General features: G+C 38.9%; 2 protein-coding genes across 3 annotated transcripts in view; one reads left to right on the top strand and one right to left on the bottom strand.

Annotated features, from left to right (window-relative positions):
* LOC117816854 (retinoic acid receptor gamma-A-like) overlaps positions 1 to 4,922 on the top strand; it is a 38,568-nt gene extending 33,646 nt beyond the window's left edge. For both annotated transcript variants that reach the window (XM_034689264.1, XM_034689337.1), the window contains 6 exons: positions 93 to 234; positions 357 to 520; positions 648 to 824; positions 1,000 to 1,204; positions 1,324 to 1,482; positions 2,071 to 4,922. In XM_034689264.1, coding sequence (XP_034545155.1) covers positions 93 to 234; positions 357 to 520; positions 648 to 824; positions 1,000 to 1,204; positions 1,324 to 1,482; positions 2,071 to 2,390 — 1,167 coding nt within the window. In that variant the 3' untranslated portion in view covers positions 2,391 to 4,922. The remainder of the gene's footprint in view (positions 1 to 92; positions 235 to 356; positions 521 to 647; positions 825 to 999; positions 1,205 to 1,323; positions 1,483 to 2,070) is intronic.
* calcoco1b (calcium binding and coiled-coil domain 1b) lies at positions 4,745 to 14,207 on the bottom strand. The gene is made up of 12 exons (XM_034689159.1): positions 14,106 to 14,207; positions 13,420 to 13,568; positions 13,217 to 13,319; positions 11,426 to 11,643; positions 11,061 to 11,273; positions 10,784 to 10,938; positions 10,637 to 10,706; positions 9,478 to 9,732; positions 9,271 to 9,396; positions 8,863 to 8,958; positions 6,101 to 6,183; positions 4,745 to 5,779 (listed from the first exon to the last, which is right to left on the bottom strand). Exons 1-12 carry the CDS (start codon positions 14,182 to 14,184, stop codon positions 5,752 to 5,754), a joined length of 1,575 nt encoding a protein of 524 aa, XP_034545050.1. The 5' UTR covers positions 14,185 to 14,207; the 3' UTR covers positions 4,745 to 5,751.
* Positions 14,208 to 14,769: the final 562 nt, after the last annotated feature.

Here is a 14,769-nt window from a genome sequence, read left to right as displayed (position 1 = left end):
CAGCTACAACTCTAGACTTGCCATGAAATAACTTTCTTTCTTTCTGTTTGTCATGAAGCAGCATAAAAGACATATTTGTTAATTGGTTTCAGGGCTTCTTTCGGCGCAGTATCCAGAAGAACATGGTGTACACCTGCCACAGAGAAAAGAACTGTCAGATCAACAAAGTTACCCGCAACCGCTGCCAGTACTGTCGGCTGCAGAAATGCTTTGAGGTTGGCATGTCCAAAGAAGGTATGAAGAAAATATCAAACTGAGTCAATTATTTTTAAAATAACAAGTAACAATCAAAATCAGAAAAGGCATGTGTGGAGTTGAACTTTGTTAAGTGTTCTATCTTGTTTTTTTTCCTGTAGCCGTGCGAAACGACAGAAACAAGAAGAAGAAGGACGTGAAAGAGGAGGTGCTGCTGCCAGAGAACTACGAACTGAGTGGTGAACTGGAGGAGCTGGTTAATAAAGTCAGCAAAGCACACCAAGAGACCTTTCCATCTCTGTGCCAACTAGGAAAATACACTACAGTGAGTAATTCATATCCACCTCTAAACACTCCACCCAACATTAGCTCACCGCATTGCTGCAAAAACGAACACACTTTAGACTCTGCAAAGCCACACTGACAAAACTGTCCTTCTTTCTCTCCACCAGAACTCAAGTGCAGACCACAGAGTACAGCTGGACTTGGGCCTGTGGGATAAGTTCAGTGAGCTCTCCACTAAGTGCATTATAAAGATTGTGGAGTTTGCAAAGCGGCTACCAGGCTTCACCACGCTCACCATTGCTGACCAGATCACCCTCCTCAAATCTGCATGTCTGGACATCCTGGTACCAAAAAATTGCTTTATTACTCCTCTTTAACTGACCACGTGTTTCACCTCCCCAATGCTTTTCCCATTTGTCATGCCGGCTGACTTTTAGAGATGTGATTAAGCTATAATGCATTAATTTGGAATGAATTTCAAGGATATCTTATTTTCTTTTTTTTTGCGTTGTTTTTCAGATGTTGAGGATATGCACACGCTACACCCCGGAACAGGACACAATGACCTTTTCAGATGGCCTAACTCTAAACAGAACCCAGATGCATAATGCCGGCTTCGGCCCGCTCACAGAGCTGGTGTTTGCCTTTGCTGGCCAGCTGCTGCCGCTGGAGATGGATGACACAGAGACGGGTCTACTTAGTGCCATCTGCCTCATCTGTGGAGGTATGATTGTGCCCACAACAAGCTGCCATATGCAAACAGCCTTCTTTGTCACAATTTTTGGAAATGTCCATTTATTGCATGATACCATTTGGTTACCTGTGCATCTGCTGTTGTCACAGACCGTATGGACCTGGAGGAGCCGCAGAAGGTGGATAAGCTGCAGGAGCCACTTCTAGAGGCTCTAAAGATCTACACCCGCCGCAGACGCCCCAACAAGCCTCACATGTTTCCCCGCATGCTGATGAAAGTCACTGATCTCAGGGGAATCAGCACCAAAGGTCAGCTGACAAACAAACAACACATTAAGATTTCAAGCTATTATACTGTTTTGGTACCTCAAAAAAGAGGCCACAATTTTGAGAATCAACAAGTACTAAAGAAATGCATCTAAAGCTCCTGCTTTTTTCGCAGTTTATGAAACAGACTGAAATTATTTATGTTGCCTCATAAGACCAGTGAAAACAAAGACGACCATTAGCAACAGGATTGATGATTTTCATATTGTCATTATTGGACAGGGTCGAATAAAGTTACAAACTGGGAAGCTTCATAAACAGCTTTCTTTTAGATTTTCCACAGCAAAGTTACTTGATTAGTCGACCATCTGACTGAGATTTTTTCAGTGGAAGGGTTTCTACCCAGAAAATATGTTGACTGATAAAACATAAAAGATTCTTAATGTCATTTTATCCTACAAATCATGCATAGAAAAATGTCTCAAACAGAGAGAATACAACATCGTCTGCATACAAAGATAACTTGGCATTGAATAGCGGCATTCTTTTCCTGAAGTAGTATCCAACCTGGTGCAACCCTAGTCCAACATAACATAACCATTAAGTAAACATGTTTCTGTGTTCCTTTAGGGGCAGAGAGAGCTATCACATTGAAGACAGAGATCCCCGGCCCCATGCCCCCACTCATAAGGGAGATGCTGGAAAACCCAGAGGCCTTCGAGGACAGCAGTGACTCAGGGGACAGTACTGCAGCCGCTCCCCCCGCCATTCAAGCTATCAAACAAGAGGACAAGGCAGCGTATGAGTCGCCCGCAGAGGAGGAAGAGGAGGAGGAAGAGGACGACTACTGGGATGAGGAGAAAGAGAGAGGCGCAGACAGTGACGGAGAAGCGTTGGGGGAGGCAGTAGTGGGGGGGCAGAAGAAAGGTGTGACTAGAAAACCACAGTGAGAGAAACTTAATGATGCTGTTGCCCAGCAATATCTCCTCTCAGAATCCAATAGACTATTTTACAACAGCAGTGTTGCATACAGCTTGTGTTTACAAAGTCTGTATGTTACATCTGAAAGGAAAATGTGTAGAATTCAGAATAGGAGGCAAAAAAAAAACCTGAGAAGAGAAAGCACTAAAAGTCAGTGGGTTGAGGAGAGCAGCGTAAAAATCACTGTGCCAAAACAAGACTAAATGAAAGATGTTTCAAAGTGTTTCGTCTACCCAAAGAGGAATAGTTTGTGGTGGATAGAAGAAAATGCACTCCTCTGCTATCTATAAGGGCTATGCTTTGTATAAAATTGATGGTAAAAATACATTGCAGTAACAGAGCTCCATGTGGCGCCCATTTGCCGCAAATGTCTTCGCAGAATTCCTTTTATTACTATTCAGAGATATGCTACTTATTTTTTTTATTGTATGTTTTTTTTTTAAGCATGTACACATTTCTGTTCTTTCTTTGTGCCTGTTTGTGGGAGTCTGTATTGCTTATTGTATATCCTCATTCAGTCCTGACATTTTTACTGGACATACGTGTTTTTTTTAAGTGTCATTAATGTTATGCATTTTTGCTTTATTGGGGAAAAAGAAAGCAATAGTAAAAACTTGTAGAGTTAGTAGACAGCAATAGCACAGAAACACCAAGTCATGAGCAGGACTCTAAATTCACATTGCACATGATATAAAGGTAGAGGTCTAACTTTTATATCAGCTCTGGTGCTTGTGGTCCAAAAAAGACTCCAACAAAGAATGCAAAACAAATGCAGCAGCCTATATCCACCTCTCAAAAACACATCAAATATTTTATGAAAAATGATACGACTGAAGAATCTGCAGGGTAGATTTAATGTAATTACACAGTCTCAGGTTAATTGTCAGTATAGTATTCTGTTGGTGTGTATGCTCCAACATAACACCCCAAAATCCTCAATCCAAAAAACCTCCATCAAACAAGGATTATGGATTTTTTCAAAGTTTAAATTTTTGACCATGTTGAACGTGTGCAACCAGGTACTGGAAAGCCATAATGTTTTCATTTTGAAAACAAAGAATAATCCAAACATGACAGCAGTTTACTTCACATGAAACCTCAGGTGTGATTGTGTGAGTGTGTGTGTCTTTCTTTGCAAGAGTGTGTAACTGAGAGCATTTAGCATTAGACAGAGTGATGTAAATTTTGTTGAGACTGCCAAAATCCGTTATGAGCCTTCATGCAGGAGACCAGCTTGCATTTTAAAAAATGCACATCAAACAGGTTTCCTCACACCCTCTTGTAAACATTGTCTTGGCTCAGCTAAAGACAGTAATACATTTTGATAGCAATGTAAGCTGACCAAGAAGGAGTTTGTAACCGTCCAAAATCGCTGAAGACAAAACAATGGCCTGTCGCCGGAAGCACAGGTTGATGATGTGTGCTGTATCCCTTGAGCAGAGCAAACATGGATTTTGTAAAATAAATACTTAATGTTTTCTTTGTTTTGATTTTTAATGTAAGTCTTGCTAAACTCATCAACAGTTGTAAGGGAAAGATCCTCCATCAGCATAAAATCAGTAGATGACATTGCAGCAGCAGAGCTGTAGTATATTTTTGGTGTTGAAATCAATTCAGAATATGAAGCTGAGATAAAGGACTGCATGTTGCTGATCATGCATGGGTGGTTCTTGAAGTAAGAAGAAGAGGAAAAGATGCAGAGATTACAAGCTGATCATACTTTTAGGCAACGGCTCTGATGTCATGCAGCCAAGAATAGACAAGTTGATTTGTACATCAACACAGACACTAAGATGATGTTTACTGTTAGTTGTGATCTTACAGGATGGAAACTCATAACCACGAGTTAAGGGAACACAACTCCTCTTATGTACACACCAAAAACACACTCAAACAATACTTTGCACATTATCAGCCAACTCTATATACTTTTCAAGTATTAAATGAAATTTCATAATCACATTATCATGATACTACATAATAGTTTTCCTCTTGTTTTTATTGTAATATCTGTTTCTATCCTTAAAATTGAGCTGGTGCAATAGAAAAGCCATGAAAGAGGTCTCAGGCCTCAGCTCTGTGTGGAAGCATGTGAGTGCAAAAAAGACCAAAGATATCAAGTCACATTTGGACACAAACAAAACATTAAGTGATAAAAAGGAGTTCTTCTATGTGAAATAAAAAAACGTTGTAATATAGGAGATTTCATGATCTCATGACTTTTAAAGCTGGAACCATCTTATCTCTGTTACATTGTGTTGTTGTTTTATAACTTTTTATATTTTCAATGTTTGTAGTTTTCAAGTTACTTCATGTTCAGGGATTTGGACACCTCATGAGTTTTATTTCAGATGTACCAACATAGCTCTGATACACACAGTTAAACAAAGACTGGGCTGATGTGTTCTTGTTACATTTTTATTTGTTGCTTATTGTTTGCTGTTTTGTTTATACGTTGTTGTCTTTCTTGTATTTTGATAAAGGCGCTTTTTGTCCTCAGATCTTCAGTGTCCAGTTGTCATTTCATTTGAAATCAATCTTGCAAACCAACTCTTAAGATGAAACACAACTTTGTTTTCCAGACTGCTTTGTTTAACCTGTAAATATTATTTTTCCACTGTAGCGCAAAATTAAAAACAATACATTTTTCTGTATCATTGTTACATGCTACTTTTCCCGTCAAATTACAGATTTGAATCAACACTTTTTCATCATCATATCCTATTAAAGAGACTTTTTTCTCCAGACAACACACACAAGTATCATAAACTGACTCTTGTGTTCTTGCAGCCTGACAGAGTGCTCAACAAGCTGCAGCAGAACATTTCACACTTTTCTGTTACACACACACACCCGCGCTTTTGACTCAGTATCAGGATTCACACTCACATGCAGAGTTCAAGGGGCTATAAGGCACAAAAAACAAGATGTTGTGTATTAAAATCAAGCTACTAGCAGGATATCTTGGCACTTTCCTCAACACAGTTGCAAACTAACCCTTTTTATAAGCTAAAAAAGCTACAAATGTAGAAAAAAATGGAATTACAGAGACTTAACACACTGAAGGCAATTCTGGGAAAACTGTGTATGAAAGTCAAATCCTAAAGCAGTAATAAAACTATCAGCCAACCTTATCTCACAGTCTAGACACTCAAGACTTAGAGGTTGGGCCATGTTTACTTTAAATACACATATCTTTATGTTTTCACCATAAAATTACCTTTTTAATACAGTCTTCCTAAATTAACAGCTACAAAACTATGATCTAATAATCACAAAATGCCACCAGATTTATTTTATGTCCCGTGTGAATGTCCATCCTTCACTGTGTTACCACATTGGGCCGTCAGCCAGCTCACTGCAGAGAAGAAGAGAATAAAAACTAATCAAATTAATAAATCACTTGTCTTTGCCTGTCAATTTATTGCTTGCTAAATTGATTCTATTTTTACTCTCGTGGCAATATAACACTTTTATTTTCACTCTATAGTGATGTGTGACTCTTTCCACAGTAAGTAGAAGTGCAAAACAAGTGGAACCACAGCTGTAATAAACCTGTCTGCCAGGGAGGAGAGTGTGAATGAAGTCATGTCGTTATATTTTGGGAGTGGTGGTTCCAGTCACGGAGGGAAAAAGCGGTTGTGTCCTGTGTGACCTGGTGAAAACAAAGAGAAGTCACCTTAAGATGGGGTTGATGAGTTCTGGTAGGATCAGTTGCTTCCTTTCATTGGCACAAGTGTCACAGTGCTGCTTCATCAGGTACTGAGTAAAGACAAAAGCAGAGGCAGATAGAAGGTAATGCTTATTCTGTTGTTTTAAAAACATACAGAAACACATCTGGTCAGGGTACATCTGTAATTCATTTTTGACCCCCACCTCCCAAAAAAAATGATAGCAATTCTGTTTTTTTGTAACTGTCTGAGACAAAACTAAAAAATCTAAATCTAAATCTAAATCAAAATTGGACTGGATTTTGTCTTTCGTTATGCCTTTTCTCAGTCGTCCATTTAGGATTGAATATTGAAAACTCACATGGTTTTTGAGTATTACATTTTTATGCAAAATAAGATTGTAAAGGCCAAGAGGATCGTAAAAAGTATGCAGGCACAGGAACAACATACCAGAGTAACGTCAGAGGATAGATAAACAAAAACAAGAAGGTCTACTCAAACTACAGGTTCTCTTTATTCAATTTAAAACAGCTAAATGTGTGTGATATCTTATTTATTTGCAGTTATTTAGTCGCATCTAGTAACAAGCACAAATCCAAGAGCAGCCTTAAGAGCTACTGGGCCCCAACCATCTCTGATAAGGAAACTAGACTCTGTAATCCAGGCAAAGGCAGCAGAGCTGGTGGGTACATCTCTATACTGATATCTGAGAACTTGAGCCAACCAGAATAAATAAACGGTCATGACTTCTACCCACCAGCCTTGTTGTTTAATCACATAGCTGAAACAAAAACCTGCAGGTGGAGAGGGTAACTTAAGGACTGAATAAGGGAACCAGTCAAATATTTGCTTTCTGCAGGAGGTGTTTCACCCTGTTTAGTTCTGAATAGGTTTGAATACCTGAGTGTCAGAGGCGGCCGTGTCCTCTTTGCTCTGGTTTTGTGTCTCAGTGAGGATCTCAGCTCTGTCAGGTTGTTCCAGGTGAGCTGACACAAAAACAGGTGAACAGACTGATCTGGGAGAAGCTGCAGAGACTTCCTGGTCATCCTCAGAGGAGGAGTCAGGCGCTGTTTAAATCAGTAAGGACTCTTTACTTACTCTTTTACTTACTAACTTATTACACTGCAATGAAATGTTAATGCTGTGTACAAGTAGACGTCAACACTCACAGACGCAGGGCGGTGTTTCTCCACTTGATTTATTTTCTGGCACAATCTCCAACTTCTGCTCTAACTGACGGATGTAGATTAACAGGTCCTGTGTGCATTCGAGTGAGAACAAAGAAGAAAAGTTGAGGAGGAAGGGAAGAAAAACAGATAAGATTATCTTATCTGAAAAAATTGGAAAAATAAGGAAGCACCTATGCTTCAAATGTGGAAAACACTCATGAAATATTATCTGAGTATTGAAAGGACTATATCGGAGGACAGCAACAAGGGAAAACTATTTGACAGTATATGGAGCAAGATTTATGAAGCTCTGTAGACGAGAGAAGCCACAAAATCACCTGATTACCATAAACTCTAAGGAACCCCCCTCAAACTTGATGTATTAACACAAGTGTGTGCAAGTGTGTGTGTGTGTGTGTGTGTGTGTGTGTGTGTGTGTGTGTGTGTGTGTGTGTGTGTGTGAGTGTGTGCGTGTGTGTGTGTGTGTGTGTGTGTGTGTGTGTGTGTGTGTGTGTTTCAACATACCTCCCCCTCAATACCCATTACCCCTACCACCTCACTAAGCAGTGTGTGTGTTTGTTGGTGTGATTCTATATGTCGGTGAAGGTGTATGGTGGATAAGTGTAAACATGTCAGAGTGGGTGCAAGGGATTCAAACTACAACTGTAATGTGAATGAATAAAACAGGATCTATGAAATTAAATTTGATTTCCTTGTTCTTTTTTTTGTTTAGTTTTTTGCTTGTTTGTTGTGTTTTTATTTTTTTTTACTTTATTGGAATTAAGATGACTAATTATTTGAATCACCTAATGTACTGATGTATTCAGACCCTTGCACACTCAATAAAATAAAATTATATATATACTGTATATAAAAAAAAGATTATCTTATATTGTCCACTGATTTCTTGAGATTGAAAGTTTCTTCTCATTTTTTTTTACATTTTATATAAATAACAGTCATGAGTAGATCTATACTCCTGGCACTTGATTGATAATATACTAAAGATAGCATAGATAAAGGTCCCCATTGTGCAGAATGATCAGTGTCAGAATAATGTGAATAACATAAAGGCTCCTGTAAGGAACCTTGTGTTTGTGTTGATTTTGATGCCTCTTTTAGATGAGATGTACTCCTACCTTTATGCTGTTGTTATCCACTACGTATGTTAATTGTGTTTTTGTAACTAAAAAATCTATCTGCTTTCTGTTAAGGGTCAAATGTATCACTCACTCAATGTAAAAGATAAAAGCTGTTATGGCCCTCTTCTGTTAATCATTGAATGTTTTCATTTACTTTTCACATCTGAACCTTGACTATGAAAACATGTCTAATTAATTTAGTACACCTGCTAGCATGTCTTGTTATTTTGTATTTCTTTCTGTCTTTTTTGGTGTAGATGATTCTTAATGGGGTTATGTTGAACTTGTAATTGGTTTTCACCACACATCCACTAAAAAAAGTTGTCTGTTTGCACTTTTAGAGAGAAAAACAAGAACAATATGTTGTGTTATTGAACTCAGTTGGGATGTATACAATTGAATAGTCATAAAATAAAGACATATTTTATAAATGAGTATAATCTGATGTGAAGTCCTTGCCTGTTTTTCCATCTGCTGCTCCTCTCTCTCTCTCTGGGCTCTCCTCAGACTGGCCTTCAGCTCCTGGAGCTCCTGCTTGGCATCACTCAGCAGCACCTGCAGGGGGCAGCACAGTATACTTACACCACCTGAACTCCCACACATGTGACCTGGCTTGTCCTCTTTCCTGTGGTCGCTCACATGAGAGTGAGAAGAAATGTTTACTCACTGTTCATGGAAGCCTTTCTATTTGCGAAGGTGTGTGAGTTATTAAAGAACCAAGCTGAACTCTGCCATCATTCTCCAGTTCCCAAAATGTAATCCGAGCGACTGATGATGCAGATCTGTTGCACGCGAGTGTTTATTTTTGATACCTGAATGTGTTTGTGTAATGGACAGTAGTGTCGCAATATACTTTGGAACACTTACTCGAATGCAATCTCTCTCTCTCCCAAGCTCTACTTCTAGTTTCTCCCTCTCTGTCCTCTCCTCCTGAAGCCACTCCTCTTTCCTCTGCACCTCACAGCTCAGTTCTTGTAATTTCTTCATATCAGACTGTATGGGGGAAAAAAAGTGAAATGTCAGGTTGACATTTAGGTTACTCATGTGCAGCATCAATCTGTGCTGTGTCCTCACCTCTGCTGCATGTCTGTAAGCTTCTCTCTCTAGAGCACAACTAGCACGCTCCTCCCTGAGTAGCAGGTTATCCTCAGACAGTTGCAAGGTGAGCTGGGCCACTTGCAGCCGGGCTTGATGCAGCTCTGTGTTGGCATGGCCCTGACGGGTGCCCAGCTCCCTCAGCTCTCTGCGAAGGCCCTCAGCTACATGCTCTGCAGCGTCCAGACGATCCTGCAGCCCTCGAACCTCCACCAGAGCTGTCTCATTCTCCACCTGCAGAGAGAAATATGATGATATTCTGTTCACTTTTAATCCTGTATTGTTTCTTTCAAGGGTTTCTCTTAATATGTGTTACCCAACAGAGAGAAGAAACAGAAAAAAAATTGACCACATTCCAAAGTTTGCCATTTCTGTCCATCGCCATGCTCAGGGTGGGAGGTTCAAGTTATGTTTTGATGTCACACTGCTGTGTGCAAGCTTCTAAGTGATTTAAACACATAAAAATGTATTCAAAAGTTAATGAAAATCTTGAGGGACCCATTAGCTACCATCACACAACAGCTTACAATAGAATTTAGCCATTTGCTATCTGTTGTTACGGTTAGTTAGGAAGAGATTGAATGCTTACGGTTTGATTTAAAACAATAGAAACAATGGTAACAAGGGAATTTGGCTCACACTGTCACAATATTAGCATTCAGCCTCTTCCAGGCTACCTGTAGCAATAGCTTGCATGTGGCTGAGCGCTAATGTTATCTGTGGTTTCATGGTAGCTCATCTGTGTTCACACATGTTTTAGAAGAAATATGGCTTAATGACTGTTCAGATTTTCACTTTATTTTCATTCACTTAATAATCTTTTTTTTTTAAGTTATATTGTTGGCCTTTTTGCCTTTATTTGATAGGAAAGCTGAAGAGAGACAGGAAATGTGAGGAGTACAGAGCGGGGGAAGACATGCAGGAAATGGTCGAGCGACCAGGTCTGTAGCCTCTGTATGTGGGGCGCTTAGACCGCTAGGCCACCAGTGCCCCTTACTTCATAATCTTAAAGATCATAAGAACTTGTCAGGGTCTCTTCTTCTATTCAACTTACAACCTAGGAGTAGTACAGTATTAGCCCTCTACATTTAGTGTGACATCAGGAGAAAATGGCAACTTAGTAAAGATGCTGTATTACCTGAAGAAATTTTCTCTTTTCCTCATCATATTTCATTTGACTGGACATTTTCTTCACTCTCTCCTTCAGTCTGTGGAACAAAAAAGAGGACATTAGACCTGAGGAAAGGACAATACCACAATGTATGAGCTAGCGTATGTCTTAAACACTTTCCTTTCCAATTCCATGTTTCCTTCCTTCTCATGGTCAGTCAGGACCTTCATATCCTCCTCCAGGTCTCTGACTCGCTGCTGACTCTCAGCTTTTTCAGCCATGAGTTTACTCAGTTCATAGGTCAGATTTTCCTGACTGTATTTCACATCCTTAATATACGGATGACATAACAAAAGTGATATCCAATTATTTTCCATAATCATTTATCAGTGAAATACTGAACATTTGGAGGTGAAAGCAGGTGAGATCTGATGGGATTCATTCTCCCTACCTTGTGTTTTCCTTCTATCTGCTTCAGCGAGTCGCTGTTGTATCTCAGGTTGTCTCTGAGCTCAGTGATCTCGCTCCTCATCGCTTCTTTTTCAAGCTCCCACTCAATCTTTGATATTTTGCAGCTCTCTCTCTGGTTGTCCACCATCTTTTTGGCTTCATCAAGAGCCTGCTGCAAACCTGCTTGTTTTTTTAAGCATTTATCCAACTGACTCTGTTCACAGCACGGGAAGAAAAAAGGATTCTTAAACATTTTAGTGTAAAATAGAAGTAAGTGTCCTGTAAGTGGTGCTGCTTTTGTATTGTACAGAATAGTACTGAACTGAATTGCCTGTGATGAAATGGGATTATCTTTCTCATCCTAACCTGAAGTAGCTGAGCTCTTGGGATAACCAGGAGCAGCTCCTCCTCTCCATCCTCCTCCTCTCCATCCTCCTCCTCTCTCTCCTCTCTCAGAGTCTCCAGCTCCTCCAGCGGCTTCGGAGCACAGAAAGTGAAAGGGCGACTACAGGCACACACCTCTCCATCCTTATCCACATAAACAAACTGAAACTCCACTGAACTAGGGCGAGGCAGGTAGAAAGCTGTTTCAAGTAGACACAGAAATGATCAAAAAGCAAAACAAATTTAAGAACATATCTTACATTCATGTTGCTGGTTAAGCTCAGTGTTAACAGTGATCAATCAAAAGCTGTGGCAGTGAAAGATCTGACTTTTGCTGGCCTCTAATGGTTTTCCCTCTCACATCATTTCACTCCCTCATCTTGTACTGACTCTCTGACTGCTGATGACATTATAATGCATATTTTATTCTATTATATAATTATTTATTGCTTAATCTGTCATTACCAACCATAATCACACCATGTCAACCTGTCACTACTGAAACATTTTTAATACTGCCTGTAATTACTGCTATTTAATCTAAATTCCATTTGTAACATTGTATATACAGTATCTAAATTGTATTCTATCTTTACTTATCTATTTTTATTTTTATTTATTTTGTACTAATTGGAACTTCTCCTTGATTGTACTTATGTCTGTAAAGTAATATCTTATCCTATCTTATCTTACTGCAGGGATATGGCAGTTTACTTTGGGATGGGTCAGTACACGGTGACATCACCATTGTATGTGGTTGCATATACAACAGAGCACACCAAACCATTAATGACCCAAAGTGTGGTCAGAGGTGCAACTAACATTCACATGAGTTTGTTGAAATTGTGTTACTGTCTCCAAAAGTAGTATGGGAGGCAGAGCCTTCAGTCATGAGGCCTTTCATGTGGACTCATTTACCAGTAGGGTCCAGATGACAGACACCCTCTTTATCTTTAGTAGTAGAATGAAAACATACACATTTATAAAGCTTATAGTATAGCTATATACAGTATAAAGCTCAGTCTTGATTTGGACCAGCCGCTGGTTGTACTGCAATAGGGTTAGACTATGATGGAGACATGATACACTGAGCTCCTGTGTCATCCCCTTTCTCCTTAACAGTTTGCATTCATGTCCCACTGATGTGTGTTATTGTTATTATTATGTTATTTTGGTGGTCCCCTAAATCACAAGTTCCTGTGGATTTTTGTTTTAGAGTAGACCTGTATGACTCCAATGTCCTACAGCTATTATTACCAGTCATACTCAAATTCTCATTATTATATTTCTTATTATCTAAAACTCTAGTGTTTTCTATTGCTGCATTGGTTTAATTGATGTTATTAGTCTCCTTTTTTTTTTCTTTTTTTTTTTGAACACTTTATTTTTAACATTTTCTTTAAAACAAGATTAATAGTATTGCCAACACCTGGCATTAAACAAGTGGTCACGACTTTAAACAAATTACATATGACAGAAAATAACCAAAATGAAATAAATTAGACATAAAGTAAGTGTGTATAGATATATAGGATATATAGATATGTATATACACATTCACACAAACAAACTAACAAAAAAGCCTCCATTTTTTATTGTTCTTTTTTTGTTATTGTGTTTTCTTTTAACTGTCTTTTTTCCCTTTATCCATCTCTCTCTCTCTCTCTCTCTCTCTCTCTCTCTCTCTCTCTCTCTCTCTCTCTCTCTCTCTCTTTGGCTAATTTTTGGAGTTGTTGCATCATATCTTTTTTAAAAGTTAAACTGGATTCTTACCATGAAAAAGTGCACAGCAGTTGACATTGGTCCCCTCAGTGTAGCTTTCAGGAACAAGAGCCCATGTGTATGTGTGATATTGCTTAACTGAAGACCAGCCCACCTGCATAGTACCAGAAATATTTATAAATATCATCATTTGCTTAAATCATTTAATTGAAAGTCTAAGTGTGTGGGAATGTTGCTAAAGTAGGTGAATCTACCTCAAATATGCCTATCCAGTCATTGCTGCTCCACGGGTGCATTGAGGTCAGGCTGTAGTGACACTCCACTCTAGTCTGGGGGAAGTAAAGCTGCCCCACATTTCGAAACACCACTGCAGGCTGTTTATCCATGGTAATAGGAAGCTGTGCTGTTTAGGATGAAAACATACATGATCCAGGGAAATGTGCTCTAGTTTCAGTCTGGAGGAGGACAGCTGATGTAAGGTGATAGCAGAGTCAGTCCAGGAATGCAGCCTGGTCATAATAACACCAGACGCCTATGGACCCCCAATATGTTTATAAACAACAAACTCATAAACTAACTTAGCAATAATGATACTTCATGTAGTCTGGAGCAAAACAGAGTTACAAAGAGGACTGTCTGTGGATCTGTATGCTGTAACATACCTTTGAGGGATTCATCTTCAATGAAATTGTTTCAAGGCTTCAAATTATCAAGCTGCTATCAGTTTAAATGATAAAATATATCATTAATGTAATATGACAGATCTCTCAACTGTCAAAGACAAAAAAACATTTTAAACTCAATATTAAAGCTAAATATTCTTAAACTGAAATTAAAAACATTTCCACTATTTCATATTCCTTTTGACATTATTGCATTTATCAATATATAGTAGTATTTTGTAATGATTATGTAAATTAATCTGGTGTTTTTTTCTTACCTGATTGTGCAAGGAGATGATCTGCTACCAGCTGAGTTGCTTTTTTTTCTGCTACAAAATGCAGGTCAGGGCTGTGCATCAGTCTGTGGAAAGTGATGAGCAATCCTGTCAGGAGCAAGAGTTTCACAGTCTCTCCTGAAGCATGTGGAGCCTCCAAAGTAAAGTTAGTGATGCAAGGGGAATCATGGGAGATGCAGTTCAGAGGCATACAGCTAATCAAAAGGCAAAGTGTTGCTGCAGACTTCAACTCCCATTACAGGCTAGTGTTTTAGGAAACAGGATCTGCTGCTCATGGTTGTTGCTCATTGCAATTCTCAGTAGAGGCAGTAGAGGGGAGGGGGAAACGGGAGATGGACACTCAACATCACTCTTAAAAAGAAGTGTCCTGAATTTTAAAAACACTATAAAAGCAGCTGAACAGTAAAAGGCAATATGGTGCTGAGTCATTGTTAATGTGATTAATTTATAATATAAAAATATCTTCATTTTTTAAAACTGCACTGAAAGTACTCATGAAAAGATACATGCTTGAGTGTCTGCTGTTTTTGTTGTCGGTTTCAATGTTGAAGTGATTTTTAGTCAGTGTACCCGTGAGATTATCTGTTATTTCTACATCTAGCCTCAAACTGCTTTGATTCTGTAATGACTATGGTGCTATTTGTGA

This window comes from Notolabrus celidotus, chromosome 1, assembly GCF_009762535.1.
Source record: "Notolabrus celidotus isolate fNotCel1 chromosome 1, fNotCel1.pri, whole genome shotgun sequence".
Lineage (NCBI taxonomy): Eukaryota > Metazoa > Chordata > Actinopteri > Labriformes > Labridae > Notolabrus > Notolabrus celidotus.
This window is presented reverse-complemented; position numbering and strand designations above follow the sequence as displayed.